Source organism: Erithacus rubecula (assembly GCF_903797595.1).
Source record: "Erithacus rubecula genome assembly, chromosome: 5".
Taxonomy (NCBI): Eukaryota; Metazoa; Chordata; class Aves; order Passeriformes; family Muscicapidae; genus Erithacus; species Erithacus rubecula.
In genome coordinates, this window is record NC_136687.1 from 17,018,505 (window position 1) to 17,038,695 (window position 20,191).

The following is a 20,191-nucleotide window of genomic DNA, read 5'->3' on the forward strand; positions in this document are numbered from 1 at the left end:
TAAAATAGTCATAAACTCAGCAGTTGCAGAGCTTCTGTTTATTGAAACCAGGACAATATGGACATTATGTTCAAAATTATTTCTGAGACCCTTCAGTCATTTTCTGAATGATAAGTTAATTCTTCTGGAACAGAGTAGGAATTAGATCTGAGGTTTTTACAAAGAGAATGGTCACTTGCTAAACTTCCATGTTGCTGTCATTGGAAGAAACTACATGGGATAGTGCTCATCTTAGATGAAGAACTATGGATAGAAAAAAAATCTCTTCAGCTGAGCCTTGTCAATTAGCTATGTAGGTAGTCTCAGTAATAAATCATACTAGGATCCAGAGAAGATTAAAAGGAAAGTGGTGTGAAATAACTGGGCTGGAGGAAAGTATTCATTTAATGTTTACATTTAATATGTGCCATTTCAGAACTACTGAACTTGATCAAGTATTTGGCCTTTCACAGTGCCCTGGTTAGACTGGAGCTGCATGCTCCTGAGCAGGGTAGAAAAAACTGAGTGCTCAGTGTCTCTGTAAAGGATATTTATTTCTGATATCCCGTAGCACAAGCTTAGTGTTAGATCAAAAGCATGAGGAGTTGTAGCCCATATTATTTAAAAATACTTCTGTATTGAATATAGACTTTAATGATGTATGCTGAAGTGAGGGAAGTTGAGAAAGTCTTGATTCTTTGTAGAAGCAAACATGGAAGTTAACTACTTCTCTGAGAAAGATGTGATAAATCTTTTGCATTTGACACCTGTCAGGTTCTGCATCTCCTTCAAGTATGAAAAGGGATGGTTAAAAGTTGGGTATTGTCTGTTCTGTGTGCTATTGCCTTTGTATTCTAGTCTTGGTTCCCTTATTTTTCATGTGTGTTTTTCCAGTTCTTTAATTATGTTTGTTTTTCTCAGAATGTGTAAATTCTGCTGCATAATTTAGGAGAGGAGATGCTTTTAAGTAAGGTGAACTCCAGCTTTTGAGACTACACACTGCCACTCTTGGTGCAGTTTCTACTGCTGGGGACTGTGGGGGTGTGGGGAGAAAGAAATGTTAGTTTATTGTATTTTAAGCTGCTTGTAGAAACATGGAGTAGAAGGTTCTACAGACCTGGTCCTGAAGATCTACAGGTTTTTAGTTGAGGGGGGTGCAACTTAGAATCATGTAAAGTTATCAATCCTTTGAATTTAGAAACCCTTTGGGGTTTTTTTATCTTTTAATTATATTTACTGTTGTGTTGCCCCCTCATCTGTGTTCATTTAAATCTTCAGTCTCCTCCGTTATTCTGTTTGCTTACTTGTTCAAAAAAAAACCACTCCCACTCCTGGGGAAAAAACCAACCACTCCCACTTTTTGGGAAGTTTTCCACCTCTGAAGCCCAATGGGTGCATTCACAGGCAAGATGGGGCCTTGTGCTATTGGAGCTACTTCTGTGCCCTGTCTCCATCTCATCTTTCTGCTTTAGCTTCTCCTGAGTGACTTGACTTTGACTCCTTTGGCATTTGCAACTAACAGCAACTGCATTCATCTGTTCATTGCTATACCAGTACATTACAACATTTAATAAATTGCCATCTATTGGCCATCCTTCAGAGAAGGAAGGATTTTGATACAGGAGCCGCAGCCTTGCAGACCAAACTGTCAGAGTCCTTCCAAGAGCTTCACAGTTTAGTTTGGAGAATGCCTTCAATGATTATGTAAAAGATAGAAGCACAGATCTATACATACTATGTTTTCTGTCTTGAAATTGACTGTTTTAATAGCCAGCTGCTGGTTACAACCATAAACTTAGTTCTTAAAATCTCCACATGAGTTTAGGGAACTTTTTTTATAAATGAGACCGTTTGTTCTAGTGTTTCTTCTTGATTTTGATAATTCGAATAAAATAGTACATGATATGCTTAAAATCCAGCCAAGGTATCTGCTGGGAAATGGGATGTGAGCCTGAGATCCACATTGGTGGTGTCATTACACATGTAAAATGTGACAGCAGTGCCTTCTAACTTCACTGGTCTCTGTCCAAGTATCTGAGTGATACTTCTGTATGTGCAGCATAGTTTCAGAGTTTAGTTCAGGGCTAACTATAAATACTTCTTTATCTGCATAAGCATGTCTTGTGCAGCACCATGGAAATACACATATGTACAAAAAAAACCTAGACACAAATTGTTGGTTTGTGTCTTGTTAGCCTTATTTTACCTCGTTGCTGTTTGTTCTCTGTTGGGTGTGCTTCAAATTCCATTTTAGTTCTTTCACTGCCAACAGTTTTTCTTTGTGGAAATTAGGAATGGCAGTGGAAGATTCATAGTGATTGAATTTACTGCCTTAAAAATGTAATTGGAAATTCTCCAAAAATGTGAGGGACTTAGATTTTAACATGAAAGAAGTCATTAGGTTAGGAAGTTGTATATCTGATTTTCAGTGCCCTCATCTTGGTTACAAGGCAAAGTGTTTCTATCCTGTGCCTTTGAAATAGTTTTAAATTTCTCACTGTTTAATACAGTTGTGTGCAATTCTTTGTTTGCCAGATTCAGGAAACAAGCTCTCCAGTGTACAGACAGAGCAACTGCAGAGTTGCCTTTTGATGCCAGTGCAGTTTCTGTCACAGCAGCTGCTGCTTCCAGGAGAGGAAGTGAGTGGTCCCATTGTTGCTTTACCCTGCTCTGGATTTTGGGAGCTGCAGCCTGGTCCTGTCCAGCATTGTGGTGAGGTGTACCTGCTAAGGTGGCACAGGCTGGCAGTGTGCCAGAATGAATGCAAAAAGGTGTTAAATCTTGACCAAATAACTAGCACAACGTTCTCAACAAAGGGGGACTTTGGTTTATTTTTGTTCCACATCAGAATGTCTTGAGGTTGTGCTGGAGATTCCAAACTAGTTAGTACAAATTTCAGAAGAGAGATAAAGGAAACTATTGTTGAAGGATCTGGCATGGATTAATCTTTGTGTGGGCTTGTGTATGTGCCTTGACAGTCCTGCTGCTCCACTCTGCTTTTTACAGCTTTCCAGGGCTTAAGGAGCCATCTGGGTTCAGACTTGATGTGCTTGATGTGATAACCTCAGACATCAGAATGATGTTGTGACATCTTCCCAGTTTCACACATGCAGAAAGCTTTGGACTTCTAAATCAATTCTTTGGTAAACAGTTTTACCTTGGAGATTTAATAGACATGTAAATCAAGCTGTGGTCTGAAAAAATAGTTTATTCTTCATTTAATTTAGAAATAATGTTGATAAGAAAAATTCCTTATTTTGGGAGGATAAATGCAATTGGCAAGTGTTTAGACTTTCAAATACAGCTCCACTTCTGACCAAGTGGTTCATTTTTCAGATTAATACTAATTTTGTTCTATTTATTCAAAGAAAAAACTCCTAATCTGATTATTATTGTTGTTCTCTATTTCTGCTTTCAGATACCTTGGTTCTTGAGCTGTCCTGAGCCATGTGTGTTTCATCCTAAAACTTATGATCTGGGTGTCTTTATATCCTGGATATCTTCCAAATCTAGAGCTTGAAATAATAAATTATTATAAAATTCTATTTTTGCACAACTTTTTACTGTCAGCTTACAGGTAAATTTAGAAAATGAATAGAAAATAGGTAGAAAATAGATACTGGCTGCCAAGATAAATGTGTTAAATTAGAAAACAAAGAATTTAATCTCCTCTCACTGAGTTTTAGGATGGTGAAACAGTAAAACAGGCTTACTACCTACATGGGGTTGTCTTCACATCAAGGAGAAAATTTAAATAAGTCATACAGTCATAGCTTTAAAAAATTGTATTAAGATCTCTGTTTTCAGCATGTTTTTTCAGCCACCTTGAGGGATAGAGTTATGAAATATGATAGAGTTTTGTTATTCATCTGCAGGAATCTAAAAAACCTCTATTAATCAGTTGGACATTATACACATTATATATTCTTTGCAACTGATCAAATTAGAGTGGACACTACCAATGCTGATATTTACCTTGTTTTTCAATTTATTCAGTATATATGACTGAAAACTTTCCAGTTGTGTAGACATATATAAAATGAGTGAGTGAGAGCATGGGCCATTAAAAAAACACACATGAAAATCCTCTGTTGAGTACCAGATGTAGCCTTGATGGCCATGAATAATTTTGTTCTAAAACCTGGTGATGTAAAATGGGAAAAATTAAATAACAGATTAATGATAATTGCAATTCAATGTACTGCTGGACTGTACCAGAACAGAGTTAAAAATTATTATTCTCTAGCAATTAATTGTCCTTGGTAAATTCAGATATAAAATATTAAATCATATACAAAATATCTACTAAAAAAACTCAGGCATGTGCCCCATCCAAGTTGATCATCTTGAATTTGCCTAATCTTAACCAATTTGATGTGTTTTGCCAGAGTCCGAGGGAGCAAGTAAAAAATGAAATTTAAAAAAGGGGGGAAAAGGGAAATAAAAAACTGTGGTCAAGATACTTTGGATGCAAACTTGGAATGCATCTCACTGAAATAATATTTCTCTACAGATTTATGTTTCCATTGTTTCAATAAAGAATAGTTCCTAGGTGTTGATAAAGCATCAGACTGGAGAAACTGTAAAGTCTGTCTTCCAGCTTAACCATTTAGGAGCAAACTGAGGTTTAAATCCCTTTTCTGAGGCAGGAAGAACTAAAATTTAATTCTCTCTCACCTTAAATCAGAATTTCTTTCTTGAGTAATAAGAGCTTTCTTGTTGCCAAAAAAAAATTAGTAACTTTGACTGGCCTATCTCCATCAAAAATTTTTCTATTGGGTAGTTTAATAGGAAAGCTCCTGGAGAACTTTCACCTAATCTCCCAGCTGGAGTTCAACTGTAAAGTTCTTCAAGGAGTGAATTATATTCCTGAGATGGAGAAATACTAATTATTTGATGTGTACAAATGAAAAGTCATGAAATGAAAATGTTAGCAGAGGATGCTGAAGAACCATTACCTTTAGCACTTTGAGGTCCTTAATAAGGATCTGGCAGACCTTAAGCAAAAATGCAAGGGATAGGAGTGTGTGTGTGTATAAGGGAAAATGGGGATTACTGAACTTCAAGCTGTAGCTGCTGCCTGGAAATCCCCTGCTCTGGCAATTGTTGGATGAGGAGTCTGCCAGTGGTGTGCTGGGTTTCTACTTGGTAAGGCAACTTAGTCTGGAAACCAGCTGAGCTTTTGAATGGAGAGATGCAGGAATCTCAGCTTGGAGGCAGAACTGAAGTTCATTAGGAAAGTGAAAGAACTGTTTCCTTCTAAATTGTACAAATGTTCCACTCTTACTACAGTACTACTTACTACCTATTCTGCCTGCTTGAAATGACATGAAAAATAATAATAAACAAAGCCTGAACTTTGACTGGTCCAATGGACTCTGATTCTGTGGCCTTCCAAGCCCCACCCTCACCATCGATGGGTGTTGGGGTCAGAATTAAGTCCTGATGGACACACCCAGAGTAGGATTCTGTGCAGATGTATTTGTGACTGGTGTGGACAAACACTTGAAAACAAATAAACAATTACTTCTTGGATACTCAGAGAAAAGGGGATTTGTGCTTTATGGATGTAGTAGCTTACACTTGAAATAGAATTCACAAATGTAAGCCCAAGATTGTTTGCAAAGCTGCTGTTTGGGAACAAGCAGGGCTGCATGGCACTGACTTAGACTGAGTTTGAAGCAGAACTAGCTAATAAATGTGTACAAGGTTTCCAGATCATCATCAGTACCTCGGGTATTATGCACCCTTATTTACACCAGGAAGATAGAACATTTCTGCTACAGGTGTAAACTACCTTAACCACTCATCCACGCTTAAAGGCTTCAAGTGTTTGCATTTTAGGGTAAATTCCTCTCCAACACAGATGCAATCTATGTGCTCAGTGGTCTCCTGCTTCACCAGGTGCTAAAATTTTTCATCTCCTCTTGCCTTCACCCTCTTTAACTATACATATGTACATGCTGTCACTCCTTCCTTGCAATGTATTGCAGAGAGTGAAATCTAGAAAATGTATCTGTTATTATATACCCTTATTTTCAGTGTCTCCCGTGGGCTGCTCCTAACAGGTAATTAGTTGTCACATCTCTCTTCACCCCACAGAAAGAGCTGAAGGGCCCAAATGGAAGAATCAGAAATGTGCAAGATGGTCCAACAATTGTGAACGGTAATTTGTCAGGGCAGACATGGAAATCCTGAAATATTAATAAAATTAACCTTTTAAATTTGATGAAGCTGAACACAATGCATCAGGAAAAGCAATCAAAAATTACTTTAGTTTCCTGGATACGAAAAAACAGTAGTTTTGTTGGTGACCTGTGTGTGAGATACTCCCCAAGGAAAAGGGGAATTGCAGGAATTAGAGATCAGTCAGGAGGCGAGAGAGGAAGATTCATGTTAAAGCTATGAAATTGAGGGACCTCAAGCCAGATGTAAAATTCTGCAGTATTAAAAAGTGAAAAAAAAAGAAAAAAGTGGGTGTAAATTTACTTGATCATGTAACTAAAAAGCAGGTGTTCCCACGTGTGCCTCCTTCAAAGCCTGATAGCGACGATAACCAATGGCACAGGTGGAGAGACTCTCACAGACACAGTTGAGTGTTCAAAGCACACACAAAAATGTTCCTCCAGAGAGGACCAAGGACAAATGTAAGTAAATAACAATTCTTGGCACACAAGGAGAGCCTGAAGTTGCACAGATGGCTACATTTGAGCCCACAGGCGCATGGAAATAATATCAAAGTTCCTCAGTTTGTTTTATGTGTTAGTAGATTAGAAAACCTTATTCAAACTACATTTGGAGGAAGCACAGACACAACATGAATCAGTTATAAAATTGCATTTTGGTAAGTTTATATTAATTTAGAAATGTTACTTTTGGTAGAGTTAGGAGAATAATTGGATCCTCAAGGCATTGTAGCCTAAGCAGACACATAGGTTTGGAAATTATTATCTAGTAAAGCCAGAGGGTAGCACCGAGATGCACCACAGACTGCTGCTGTCAGTCCCCAAAATGAGGACACAGGAGCTCTGTGGTGAAAAAGAGCTTGAGAAAAGTGAGCTGGAGGTGAGGCAGGAGAGGCAATACCTGTTTGCTTCTAGCAGAGAGTACTTTTAGACTTTAATTACAGAATGCTAGTGAAGAGTAGCTGTTTCAGTTATTGGCAGCTATTAACTGCAAACACTGCAGTTTGGGGAGGGGGTTGATTGTGCCGTTTTCTGGTTTCTTTTTAAAATAATCCCTTGCTTCATTAGATAGTTGTTTTTCTACTTATCTGACTGCAACTAGTTTATAGTTTGTGAAGCCTTTGTCACTCCTCTGATGGAGTATCATGTCCCTGGAGGCTGCCTGCCCCCATGGCAGAGGTGAGCTCTGCTGGCTGGGGCACAAGAAGTGGAGGAGCAGCTTTCAGCAGCTCCCATGGGCGTGCTGGGCACTGGGCTTTGGGGCAGAGGAGCACAGGTTGTGTTCTCAGCCCTTCAGGTCAGCTGGACTGGAGGGTGGTGATACCTTGGCAGTGCAGTTTGAGCTCCTCAGGTGAGGGATGCTCAGCAGGTCTGTGTGCTGCAGCTTCTCCATGGCCAGGAGCTCTCCTCCCTCTGGCTCCTGTGCTTGGGGCTGAGACCCTCAGCTCTGCCTGTCCTGCTGACAGAATCCCTCAGCTGCAAAACCCTATACAAGGCCTGTAGAAAATAAATTCATTCCAGTGTGTTGTTTTCTTCAAATCTTCACTTGCCACCTTGCCTAGAATGAGTGCTTCTCTACCAAGAATGAAGTTTGGTTTTCCTTCCATCTTGCAGCCTGGAGAAATTTTCCCCTGCCCTTTCACCCACTAGGTACCTCCTTCCCATACAGGGAACATTTCTTTTACTTTCAGAACCAGAATCCCAAGTGTTTGCAATGATCTTCTCTCTCCACAGACCATGCTCTTTCATCCTCACTATGACTTGTTGTCCCCCACCACTTTACAAGGCCAAAATCTTTCCTGTTCAGCTTCCATTCCATGCCTGCCCCAGCCCTGTGTTTGGGCCCTGCAGAGCCACGTTTCACCTGCAAGGGCATCAGATTCAGCTTTGATTTCAATCACTGTCTTCCTAAACACTTTTCTGCCAGTCTTATTAATCTCTGACAGATCTCACAAAAGCAGTATCAGACAAAGCTGTGCACCTGCAGCTTGCTTGCTCTCCCATTCCATCTCTACACAGCCTCTGTCATTGGGTGCATCTTAGTCTTGACCTCAGTGTGTAGCAAAGGAAGTCTCTCCTGGTTTTAATAAATATTTGACAAATCAGTGTAGTAGAGGCATCATGCTGGATGTTAATAAGCATTTGGTTTTTGTGGAAAACCAGGCCTTTCAGTAAAAATTGTTTGAATTTCCATCAGCTTTTGCTTTTCTCTGCATAAAAAAATAATTAAAAAAAAAAAAAAAAGGAAAAAATGCTAGAAAAAGACAAGGGAATACAGAACTATTCCTGATATACCTGACAGGCTTTCCTGGACTGTATTGCTTTGCCTCAGTCAACTGACAGTATTTAAACAGGTTTCCTATACAATTAACACAAGAGCCCTGAGATATATTTTCTGGATGCTTCCCCTAATTCTACAATCTCAGTGAAGTAAAGCCTTTGATATATTAACAAGAACTTTCTTCTTGTTAAAAATTCACTGTGAGAACCTGTCTGCTAGCTTTAGTCTTATTTGCTGTGGTCACTACTGATTTTTTTTTTTTTTTTTTGCAACTTGTGACATGAGCACTGACCACATCTGCACAGCAAATAAAGGGTTTTTTGTCTTAAAGACACAGCCTCTTCCTAACCCTGTGATGACCTCTGTCAGGCCCATAGGGTGGTCAGAGGTACATTAAATCAGCTGTAGCACCCTGGAGAGACATGATGTTGGTTCTCCAAAGAAGCAACAGCTGTGCCCTTGCTGATGCAGTGAATTAATTTCAGTGCCATACCTGTAGTGTTCTTTTTCCTACTTGCATGTGGCAGGACCATCTTTTGGGATGCCAACAGAAAAAGCAACTCCAAAGAAAAGAGTGGTTTGGAGGACATTTCTGTCCTCATACTCCTTTGCAACAACACCAAGCCAGTCACAGCAACACTGCCAAATATCCTCACAGGGATAAGGGCTGGGATTTTAGCCAGTAGCAGAACAAGGAGCATCCCTGGTTTCTCCACACCTACCTTCAGTTGAGCTATGAAATCCTGATGATCTCAGAAGGACCATAGCAGGTTTGGAGGAGTCAATGCAAGTTCCCAGCTGGTTAGAAAGTTCTCTCTTGAACATTGTTATGTGTTCAGCATAGCTGCCCCTGTGGCTTCACCTCTGTGTGTCATTCCTCACTTGGTCAGGAATGAGGCCTCTTAGCAGTTGCTAAATATTCTCAGATTAAGGCCCTGAGCCAATGTCCATTCAATAATAATAATAAAAAATTGTGTCTGACAGCAAGCAAAAAGTATGAGTAGCCCCTTTCCTGTGAATTTAGATTCTGTATGTGTGACTTTCCCTCATGCCAGGTTTGTTGCTTTGGTGTTTGTATGACTTTCACAGGAGCTATGCTGTGTTTTTTGTCTACTGTTTTAAATCAGACTTTGTATATAAGTTGCATTTCTTCATTCGATCAGGATATATTTTTTTTTTAAATTTTAATAACTGTCAAAATAGCAGGACATCAATTAACTGGTGTTTACCCCATAGGGGATGATTCCTACTTGATGTTTACTACCAGCTGATGCTAATGAATATGTTTAGTTCTTGTCTCACTGTGCAGTGGAACAACTGACATCTCCCTAGCTCAAAATTAGCTTTTTGGACACAACTGGTAGTGGAAGCCAAGAAAACTCTTCATTAAATAGTTATCTGTGAAGATGCAGACAAATAGCTCCTAGCAGGGCTGGATTGCCATTAGGCAAGCAGAACAGGAGCTTTACAATTCATGAATACTTCTTTTGCATTTTTTTTCTTTAGGAGGTACCCAAGGCAGCCTAACAAGCACTGCAGAAGGAAAGAATAAAAAAGGTAATTCTAGAAGTTGAGGTTTTTATACACACTGAGAGAAACTCTGGCATGTTAAAGGCATGCATTACTATGATGTATGTAACTCCTGAGAAAAGAGCTGGGTGCATGCTGGATGGATTGTGCATAAAAAGATGAAGCTGTTTAACTGAAATTAATAATGCATATAGAAAAATTGACTGGAAAACTGTGGCCAGAGGGTGAGCAAACTGCTGACCTACATGCACATGTGAGTGAAGTGGTATTTGGTTGGTCTGTGTTATATTTGAAGTGAAAGAGCAAAGCATTTTACAAATAAAACCCAAGCAGAAGTCTAAACTCTCATTTTATACTCTCTGCCACTCTGATCTGTAATGAAAAGCAGCCTCTGCTCTCACATAATCCTTTCTTAAATTCAAAACCATTAGGTTTTATCTTTCTATACTTTCATTTTGAGAACAGGCATCTTCTACCACTAGAAACCCTGGTTTAGCTGAACATGCATTTCAGTATTGACTGAGGTTGCAAGTAATAGTGAATAGAAGTATCAGAGGAGCAGCTGGGTGTTATTTAATGCTCCACTTTTGTTTTCTGAACTAGTGCATCCTGCTTGTTTGAGAGCCAGTGTTCAAGAGCTGCTCAGACGTGGCATTGCAGGCAGGGATTGCAGAGCTGCTGTGCTGTGGGCAGGATATATTGCTTGGAGAAATGTGCTGCAGGAGTCTGTCAGGAGATGATAGGGGGAAATGAGGATGAGAGTGCTTTCTGGGAAAGTAAATCTAGGAAGGAAAATAAACCTGTCAAAGAGAAAAAAATCCTCTAGCAATTGGTGGTGGTGGGAAAGTAACCTAGAGACTGAGAAGTATGCAGGACAAAAATCAGATGGTGTCATGCAGCTGAATGAGACAAGAGAAGGACAGAGGGAGGGGGAAAAGCCCTGGGAGTTGGGAGAAAGGGAAAGAAGATAAAAACTTCCAAGGTTTATGGACATCATACACCTGAAATTCATTGGTTTGCTATTTGTCTGCTACATCTGGAAAACAGTTTGCTTTTAGGTACTGCTTGTAGTAGGATAGGATTTTTCTTCAAAACCCCTGTAAACTACTGCTAAAATGAGAAGATTTCCTAGGCTGTTTTTATTTTGGTTTGTTCATTCCACCCATAATTATTGCCGAAGATAACTTTTCAGTGCCATCAGCATCTGAATTACAGGTACTGGGAGGATGTCATGATTGTTTAGCAATGAAAGGTGAACGTTTGGACCCAGGAATGACTTCTGCAATGCACAGATCAGGAAAAATGGCATTAAGATGCAGAAAGACTAAAATTTCCTGTGCTAGGAGACCAGGGCAGAAGAATACAAAATGACTGGATTGCAATATTGTATTTTAAAAGCTTAATTCCTACATCTTGCTGGAATTTGGCATAAGGTTTGTGGCTTAGGGAGATTGATCAAAAGAAATATGATGTTGGTATAACAAGAAAATAGGTGCAGAGGGGGCAATGGAGGGGATGAGTGACGCACACACAGATGGGCCTTGGAGAAATGGCACATTTCAACCCTTCCCTGATTGTCTCCCAGCCACCACTCCATCAGGATCTTCTCCTGCCTTCCTCATTTCATCACCTCCAAATTGTGCTCCCTGACAGTCAGAGAAGGGAATCAATCAGAAACTCTGCTCCTTTCAGCTGCAGCTACTGGAGGCCACGGGGGGCTGAGATCTGATTAAGGCATTGTTGAAAATAGCTTTTGGTTTTCATCTGAAACCACTATCCTCAGACTCAATCAGTGAGAGCACCTGAACTGTGCGTGTCCTGTTATGTCTCTACAGGTACTGCAGAAGCTACATTTATGAAAAGGAATTTGCCTTTGAAAGAGCACACAGAGCTGTGGCACGGGCTGTCCTGCAATACAGCAGTCAGCCAGCAATAGTCACACCCAGTACATTATTAAAGTGTGGAGGGTTTTCTGACTTAAACAGCAATTTCTGAACTATTATCTATAATCGATCCAGGCTTTCAACTGGTATAAAATACTTCACAAGAATGTTTCTGCTGTCACTCTTCCACATGAATTCCAAAGTAGCTAAGTTTGTTCCTTCAGTTGCAACACACAGGACAGGTTTGTAGAGGGTCTTAACATGTATCCATAAGTGAAGTAAAATTTTAATTTTATTGCTATGAATTAAATCCCATAATTTAATTTGTTGTGTATTTGCAAAAGGTCAGATCGATGTCAGTAGTCTCAGCACCGCTCCAGGAGCAGGGATACTTTATTAACTAGGCAGACAAAACATTGTTTCTATGGATTGTGCATAAGTAGTGTTTAGAATTTTTTTTTAATTTCCTGTCTGTGGACAAGCTGGATGAAAAAAAATAATAGCCAAAGTTGCGTTGTAAGTTGTTAGGGTAAATTATTTCAGGCAATAACTGAATGCAGAACATGAATCTGGGTGCTGGAACTCACAGCATATTTCTAATTTAAAATCATTCTGTAAAGAGATCAGATTTTCCTGATTAAAAACCTCGAGAGGGCTTATATTTAATATCCACATCTACATTCCATGCTGTGCTCAAATTTAATCTCTGTCTAATAACAAGGGTTTATAATGATATTGATTCAGCTAGAAGATAGAAATATCTTCAACAGGATATTTTCACAAACCTAAATAAGTGATGGAACTTCTCCATATGAGTTCCACAGAGCAAAGGACAAGACCTGAGCACCCACACTCACCTGTGTGCTGCACAGGGAAGAGACTGGGCTCCCTGCTCAGCAAAGCACCAGTAATTACATCACTCAGAGCTGTTTTACTCTGTGTTGAATCCGTTTACCAGTATGTGTAGTTGAAGTAAATAGCTGCTCCAAAGTTTAGAAAACCTGTTTTCTGGCAAAGCCTTTCAGCCTCTGCTCTTTGTATCTGCCCTCTCTGCCATTCTGCACCCAGTGCCTACATTTCCATGTTAGCAGTGCCACTCCTGAAGTGGGTGTGAATATGTTTGTGAAATGTGACTGCCAAGGGCACCAACCCGTGCCTTCAGTCCTGCATCTTCTGTAAAATACCCCTTTGCTTTATCCCTCTGCTTCCCAGTGGGAATTTCCACATGAGCCTTTGTGGCTCCTCTTAGACCCCACCACTTGCATGTGTGGGTGCTTTCAGCTGCACAGAAGAAAGTAATTTCTTTGTCCTTGTTCCATGGGGTTTATATAAGTGAAAAATACATTAAATTATGTTAATTTATGCTATTGCCTGAGTGAAGAAAGTATTCCACCCACAAAGCCAATGATATTTATTTTAATTTTATTTTAAAAAAAAGAAATTATTTTACTTAAAAGCATTAATTTCACATGGACAAGCCCATTCTTGCCACCCCAGAATTCCCATGAGAGCGACACCAAAAATATCTCAACATGTATTAGCTCAGCTAAAATAATGTGAAAAGATAGTACAAATATAACAGAAAGATTTTTGTTTATGAGGCATAGCTAGTGAAGTGAAGACTGCATTACATACATTTATGTTTGAGGAAAATCTATTTGCATCTTGGAAATTTTAAGAGATACTCAGAGCTGCATCTGAAAACTGAGCAAAGCTGTTGATGTAGAGGACACCAATTTTTGCAGTGGAATTTATTACAAATAGAGCAACTTCTAAGGCTTTTCATAAAGTCCTTTATCTTCAGAGCTCTCTTCCTCCTTTGTACTTTTGAAGTGAAAGTGATGTAACACCGAGAAAGCGATAGCATCAATTTCCCATCAAATTCTCTCCGTGTTTACTGCCAGCCGAAGTGTTTCATTAACTCAGGACTACACGGCGCTCCGCTGACGCCGCGGTCCCTTTCCAAACCAGACAATTCACCCCTGGCTGCCTCCCCCGGCGCGGCTCAGGGGGGCGCAGATGCAGACATGTGTGTGTAAGAGCCTTTGGAGAGGGAGGCCCTGGTGGTCTTGCCCTCCTCCCAGTCGGCCCGAGCCGCGGGGGCGCGGGGCCCGGCGCGGCAGGCGAAGGTGGCCAGGAAGGCGCTGCGGAAGCGCCTGTGCATGAAGCAGTAGATGATGGGGTTCACGCAGGCAGAGGTGTAGGACAGCAGGTGGATGAAGGAGATGGGAGCCCCCGAGAGGCGCCGGTCCGCCGACGCCGTGTCGAAGGCTCGCCAGGCGTTGACACTGAAGATGGGAGTCCAGCAAATGAAAAACAAAACCACTATCACCATCAGCATTCGGATGACGAGCTTCTTGGCCATCAAGTTGGCAGAAGAGCTGTTGCTTCTCACTCTCTCTATTTTGTTGTGGCTCATAGCAGACAGCTGTTGCAATGGCATTTTCCTTTTTCTTTTGGTTTTGTTGAGGTAACATCCATCTCCATCCTCGTATTTGGCGCTGCAGGTACTTCCTCTTCTTTCTGTACATATAAAGTTCCGTTTACATAGCTGGCAAAATATCTCTGAACAGTAAGCCAAATAAAAATTGAAGAATGCAGTCTAAGTCTGGATAAACAGCATAATTCATAGCTGAGCAACTGTTGCACAGAAAGCACTGGCCTGCTTCTGAGTCATTCAGCTGCTCTGAATCCACTGTCTCCCAATACTCTCACATCTTACCTCTATGCAAACTGATGCAAAAGGTGTAAAAATGTTGCTTAGTTCAGTATGGACAGAAGATAGTTTTCAAGGTTATACGCTTCTATTTAAATTTGATAATTTTAATGGTGACATTTATTGACAAAAATGATCTTCATCCATGGCCAGAAAAAAGCCGTGGTATTTCTATAACAAACAGATTAGAAATTCAATGTATTCTGCCCTGAATCTTTGCAAACAATCCATAGATGAGGTTTATTTGCTGGCAGCAGAATAACTGATCAAGAAATGCAGCTGGCAAGTTCATGACATAATTGACCATAAGGATCACTTTTGCAGTAGAAAGCTTTCTTTTTGCCAGTCTCAAAATGACTGTTCATATCTTCAACTGCAACTTTAAACTCATCCCCCCCCAAACCAAAATGTATTGTTACCTCGTGAAGATTTTCTCTGGCTAGCATCAAATTTTATTCCTCTGTAGAGTTCCAAAGAAATTAGGCCATATGCAACCATCATTATAATCCCAGGAATAAGAAAGAGTGTGAGTAGCAGGAAAGTGTACCTAAGGAATCAAAAGACACACTGAGAATATGGAATGGCACAAAATCAGAGGAAACCCGAGAAACAACTGAGAATTGGGGAAGAAAAGATTTCAGGATTTTAATTTTTTTTTTTTCATGCCAATACAAAGTATCATTTTGACACCTCAGAAATTTGAAGCTTCCTACTTCTGCTCCCCCCAGAAAGGTACAGCAGGAACAAGATTATAATGGCTGAAAACCATCTTTAATTCCACTTAAGCAGCCCAGAGGAGATGGGCACTCCCACAGTGGTCAAGGGGCAGATGCTCTCTCTGCCCATGAGTGGGGCTCCCTGCTGTAACCAGATGAGCACTGTAGCTTTGGACAATGTAAAAACTGCCTTGCAGAAACCAAATGAGCACCTGCTGATTCTCAAAGGGGTCCTTGGAACATTAAAAATATTTTAATGGTTGGACTCAATGATCTTAGAGGTCTTTTCTAATGTAAATTATTGCATTATTCTGCTTAGAGAGTTCCTGAGGGCCATGGCACATGTGGGCAAAGACAGAGCAGCTGCATCCTGGGGTTTCATCCCTGGAGCCATGCAGAGCTCCTGAGGAGGGACCCCAGGACTGGCAATCTCTTTGGTAAAGGAAGCAGCTTTTACTTGGTTTCACATCTGCTACTCTCCTGGTCAGCTTCTCTGATGGGATGACAAGTTGGGGAAATAATAATTTTTAAATGCATCCATGAGCCTGCATCTCTCCTGATCCCTGTGACTTTGGTGCAAACTCAGTAACACACCTGGGAATCTGTAGGGAGACCATAGAGAAGAGCATTTTTTCCTGTACCCTTCCTCCTCATGCCACCAAATACCTGAGACCACTACTGAAAGCATTAACACGAAGTTACTCTCTTTGTGGATGTGCCATACCAAAAAAGACTTTTGTCTTTTTCCCAGTTCCAACTGACCTTCAGTATCAAAAATGTCACTCTGGGTGCCAGTCAGTGTTTAGTCAACGTGCAAGGACATCATGTCTCAGTGCTATTGCAGTTTGATAGTGCTGCTGTTTACCCTGCCTGGATGTGTAGCACTGGGACCATGCTTCTCCCCATTTCTCTCTGCCCCTATTCTCCATAAGCAACTAAAAGGATTCTCAAATAAGACATTTGCAGCCTCATATTCTACTTGTCTGCAACAGAGAACCTTCAAACAAATCAAGGATTTCTCTGAGAATGTTGAAGTTCATGTGTAAATGAGTGAAAGCAATATTCCTGCCACAAGTGACAAAAGCTTTCTGTACAGTGACAGTTGGGGCTTAGCAGACCACAGTGTGAGAATCATTGCCATCTTGGGCAGTCTCTCCTATGACAAGGGAAAAGTCATGCAAATGTCAAAATGCAAGCAGCTTTAAAGTGTTGGGGTTTTTCTACATCTTCAATAAGCATGATAGGGTGTAAACATTTGCTGAAGGTTACTCCTTGGTTTTCCACAGGCTTATTGCTACCATGAAATCCCATTTCCACATAATGACACATTTGCCAGCAGCCAGTTATGTCTTACCAGGACTGCTGGATGACATTGCTTGGCCAAAGGAGCCGGCACATGTTTGCTGTGGTGTTGTTGTACTTGGTGAAAGGAACCAGTTTGCTGTAGATTGGGTATGGTGACATGATAATAAAGGAGACACACCAGGTTGCAGCAATCACTCTCAGGGCATGAGATTTTGTCTGCCAGACCCTGGACTGCAGTGGTTTGCAAATGGCACTGTACCTCTCCAAAGATATGGCAACCAGGTTGAATGTAGAGACACTTACAGAGACACCTGTGTATTTAAAATAAAGAAAAAGGTTATTTTCTTGCTAGCTTAATGTATGCATACAAAAAGTTAAAAATATAGCAAACTATTTATAAGCAAATGTATTTATAAACACCATACTGATTAAGTGAGTGAAGAAAGTATGGGCAGTGGGTCTGGGTCTCCAGACTGCTCCAGACTGATATTCCTGCTCTGTGCTTTTCTTACTCCAAAAGTCCAAGAAAAAATACACACTCTGTCAAACCACAAAATTCTGGTAACAGGGAAAGAAGATAATTTGACTCATAATTATTCTCTTCACTGCTGTAGTTCATTCATTCTACTAATTGCACTGAAATTCAAACAAAGCATTTTAAATCAGTTAATTACTCTCTTAACACAGATATTCACAATCCCTTTTCTATTGTTTTAATTTTTTGAGTGTCCTGCTTGACTTGTGATCTGATTTTCTCATTTAAGAGAGTTAAATCTATTACAACTTCTTAATTAGATGCTAATGGAGTTACAAACAAGGAGAAATGAAGTCATGAAGCAGAATCTTTGTCCTTTGAATACCCTTAATTTCTTCTGTTCACATTTTATAAAATACAGTACAGTTGTTTCTGTCAGTTCTCTGTTTCTGTCATTGAGGTGCACAAGAACACCACTGTAAAATTATAAATATTTCTTCTTAACTTTGCCATAGATTTTTCTCTCAGTGAATGAACTTTTATTTTTCTTTGTGCATGTGGGTAAGACTATAAAATGCCAATATCGTTACAGTTTGTTTTACAGAAATAATTTGTAGTTGGAAATTTGTCTTTCTATATACTAAAATAAAAAATCAAGCACAGTTGATGCAATGGTTGTCAGTGTCTGTTTGTCAGATGATGCCTCTGTATCTGAACTTTTAGTGGGAAATCTTCACATTCTGGCTCTTAAAATAAAACAATTTCATAATGAGAAACTCTATGGTTGTCTATTTCACTGGATTTTTTAATAAAGTAATTTACACAGTGTGCAATAAGAGGAAGATGACAATGCTTCAGTAATGTTTTACAGTATTTTTGCCAGCCATTCATTATAATTGTTTAAACATGGCCTTTAGTTTCTTTGGTTTTATCTACAAAAATGTTGATTCTATCTACAAATGTTGATTTCCCATTCGCACACTTTAGGTGTGTACTTTCACATTACATCAAAGTTCTCAAGGGCATGGGTTGAAAGGGGACCTGAGGTTTCTGTGATCAACTAAGAGTCTCCTCGACTCCCAGCAAAAACTTTACATTATGTTTTCTTTTTATTTTTATTTTTAAATTTTTTTTTCTTTTCCTTTTTCTTTTTCTTTTTCTTTTTCTTTTTCTTTTTCTTTTTCTTTTTCTTTTTCTTTTTCTTTTTCTTTTTCTTTTTCTTTTTCTTTTTCTTTTTCTTTTTTTTTTTTTTTTTTTTTTTCCTTTTTCTTTAGTTTGGTTGAGGTTTTTTTTTTGTTTTGTTTTGTTTGTTTTGCTTTTTTTGGTTAAGAAACAAGAAAATGCAGAGGAAATATTAAAGTGAGACAAAAATCACTTGCACAACCCAGACATTTTGAAACTCCTAGCTCTTGGCACCACAACCAAAAAGATTATGGCAAGGTATACAAAAATGATGCTTTTCAAAGTCATTTTATAAAATCTTTATCTGTGTTTTATGATCTTCTGGTGAGCTCTGATCACACCTGGTCTGTTCACAGAGTACTTACTCCAGCTTCCAGCTCTGCAAATTACACCTACTTTGGCCTATTTCTCTTTTCTTGTTTTATCTATTACTGCTGCCAAAAATGTGTGGGTAAAATCTGCCCTTACTGGGGGTGTACAAGCCCATCATTTCTGGTGGGTGACCTGAACACTGGTAAGAATCTTATCAGTGATGAGTAAGCAAGTGCATGTGCTGGGTTCCTCATTAAAATTTGATCATGCAACATCTTCACATCCAGCAAAACACTTCTGTATGTCATTAAAGTTAAGTGTGTGCCTCTGTGTTTTGCTGGATCAGACCAAGGACACCAGAACCATGAAGATTTGTGCTACAAAGTTGTTTCTTCATAATACTGGTAACTTCAATGATGGATGGGAAAAAATCAGCCTTTTACAGATCTTTAAATACCTTCTCACGTGTCTCATTAGTCAGTCTTCAAAATAGGTATAAACTTCCCAGACTTACCCATGAAGTAAGTGGCAGTTTTGCAAACAGCACTTCCAAAAATAAAATCTTTTAGCAGGTTGGGAATGAGGGTGAAAGGCATGCAGAAAAGGCAGAGCATCAGGTCACTGACTGCCAGTGACAGCAGAAATGTGTTGGTGACTGTTCTCATCCGCTTGTTTCTTATCAGCACCGTAATCACCAGAATGTTCCCCAAAATGCTGAGCAGAAATATCAAGCAATACAGCAGAATCCGTATTATCTGATGCAAATCTGAAATTTTTCACAAGATCAGTTACACAGTATTAAACTCAGATTAATAGTACATATTTCAACCTTTAATCAAAAGGTAAAAACCTTTCTGTATTCAGTTTTATGAAGGTTTGCATCTTTACACCAATGCAAAATCATTGAAAGTGCTGAAATTCTTAAATGTATTCTGAGTTACCTTAATTGCATAGCATTAAATTACAAGGCAAGCAATACATTGTACATTTGGAGAGTCAAATGCAACTTCTTAAAGCATGTGCTTCTCATGCTACTTACTGTGCACCACTTACTAAGAGAGATCCTATTTTATGCAAAGAAAAGATCGAGCAATCAAAAGACATTTTAATATATGGGCTTTTTTTCAGCTTCAGAGTGCTATAATTTCATATTAAATCACTTTCATACATAGTATCAGATTTGATCACTCCATTGTTCCTGAATTGAGTAAAAATCATGTTTCTCCAAGTCCTTAGTAGAGATGTTTGCATTTCGTGCTCCAAAGTGTTACTGTTTTAATTTTTCATTTTATCCAAATTTTGTCCTAGTTAAATTCTGAACTTGGAAAACTAGCACATACTAAAATTTTGCTGCCTGTTTCTCATACCAACTTAAAAGCAAGCAGTTGATTTTGCACTCTCTCGGACAAAATGCTTTACATATCTCTTTTTTTCTATAGTATCTCTACATCCAGCTAGGACTAAAACTGCTTGGAAAAAAAAATATCAATTTTCCATACATACCTTTAGAAGGATAAGGTACATCATCCACACAGAAAAAAGTGTCATTTTCCAAGATGATATCACAGAGGAAATCAGTAATGTTGGTACCATTCCCAAGGAAGCTACTAGCATCAACTATTTCCAT

The 20,191-nt window shown here is 39.3% G+C and overlaps 1 protein-coding gene across 1 annotated transcript; it reads right to left on the reverse strand.

Annotated features, from left to right (window-relative positions):
• Positions 1-13,863: 13,863 nt before the first annotated feature.
• CCKAR (cholecystokinin A receptor) lies at positions 13,864-20,191 on the reverse strand (the record flags this gene model as incomplete). The annotated part of the gene is made up of 5 exons (XM_079307151.1): positions 13,864-14,381; positions 14,994-15,121; positions 16,645-16,906; positions 19,079-19,330; positions 20,068-20,191. The coding sequence occupies 5 exons, from the start codon at positions 20,189-20,191 to the stop codon at positions 13,864-13,866; spliced, it is 1,284 nt and encodes a 427-aa protein (XP_079163277.1).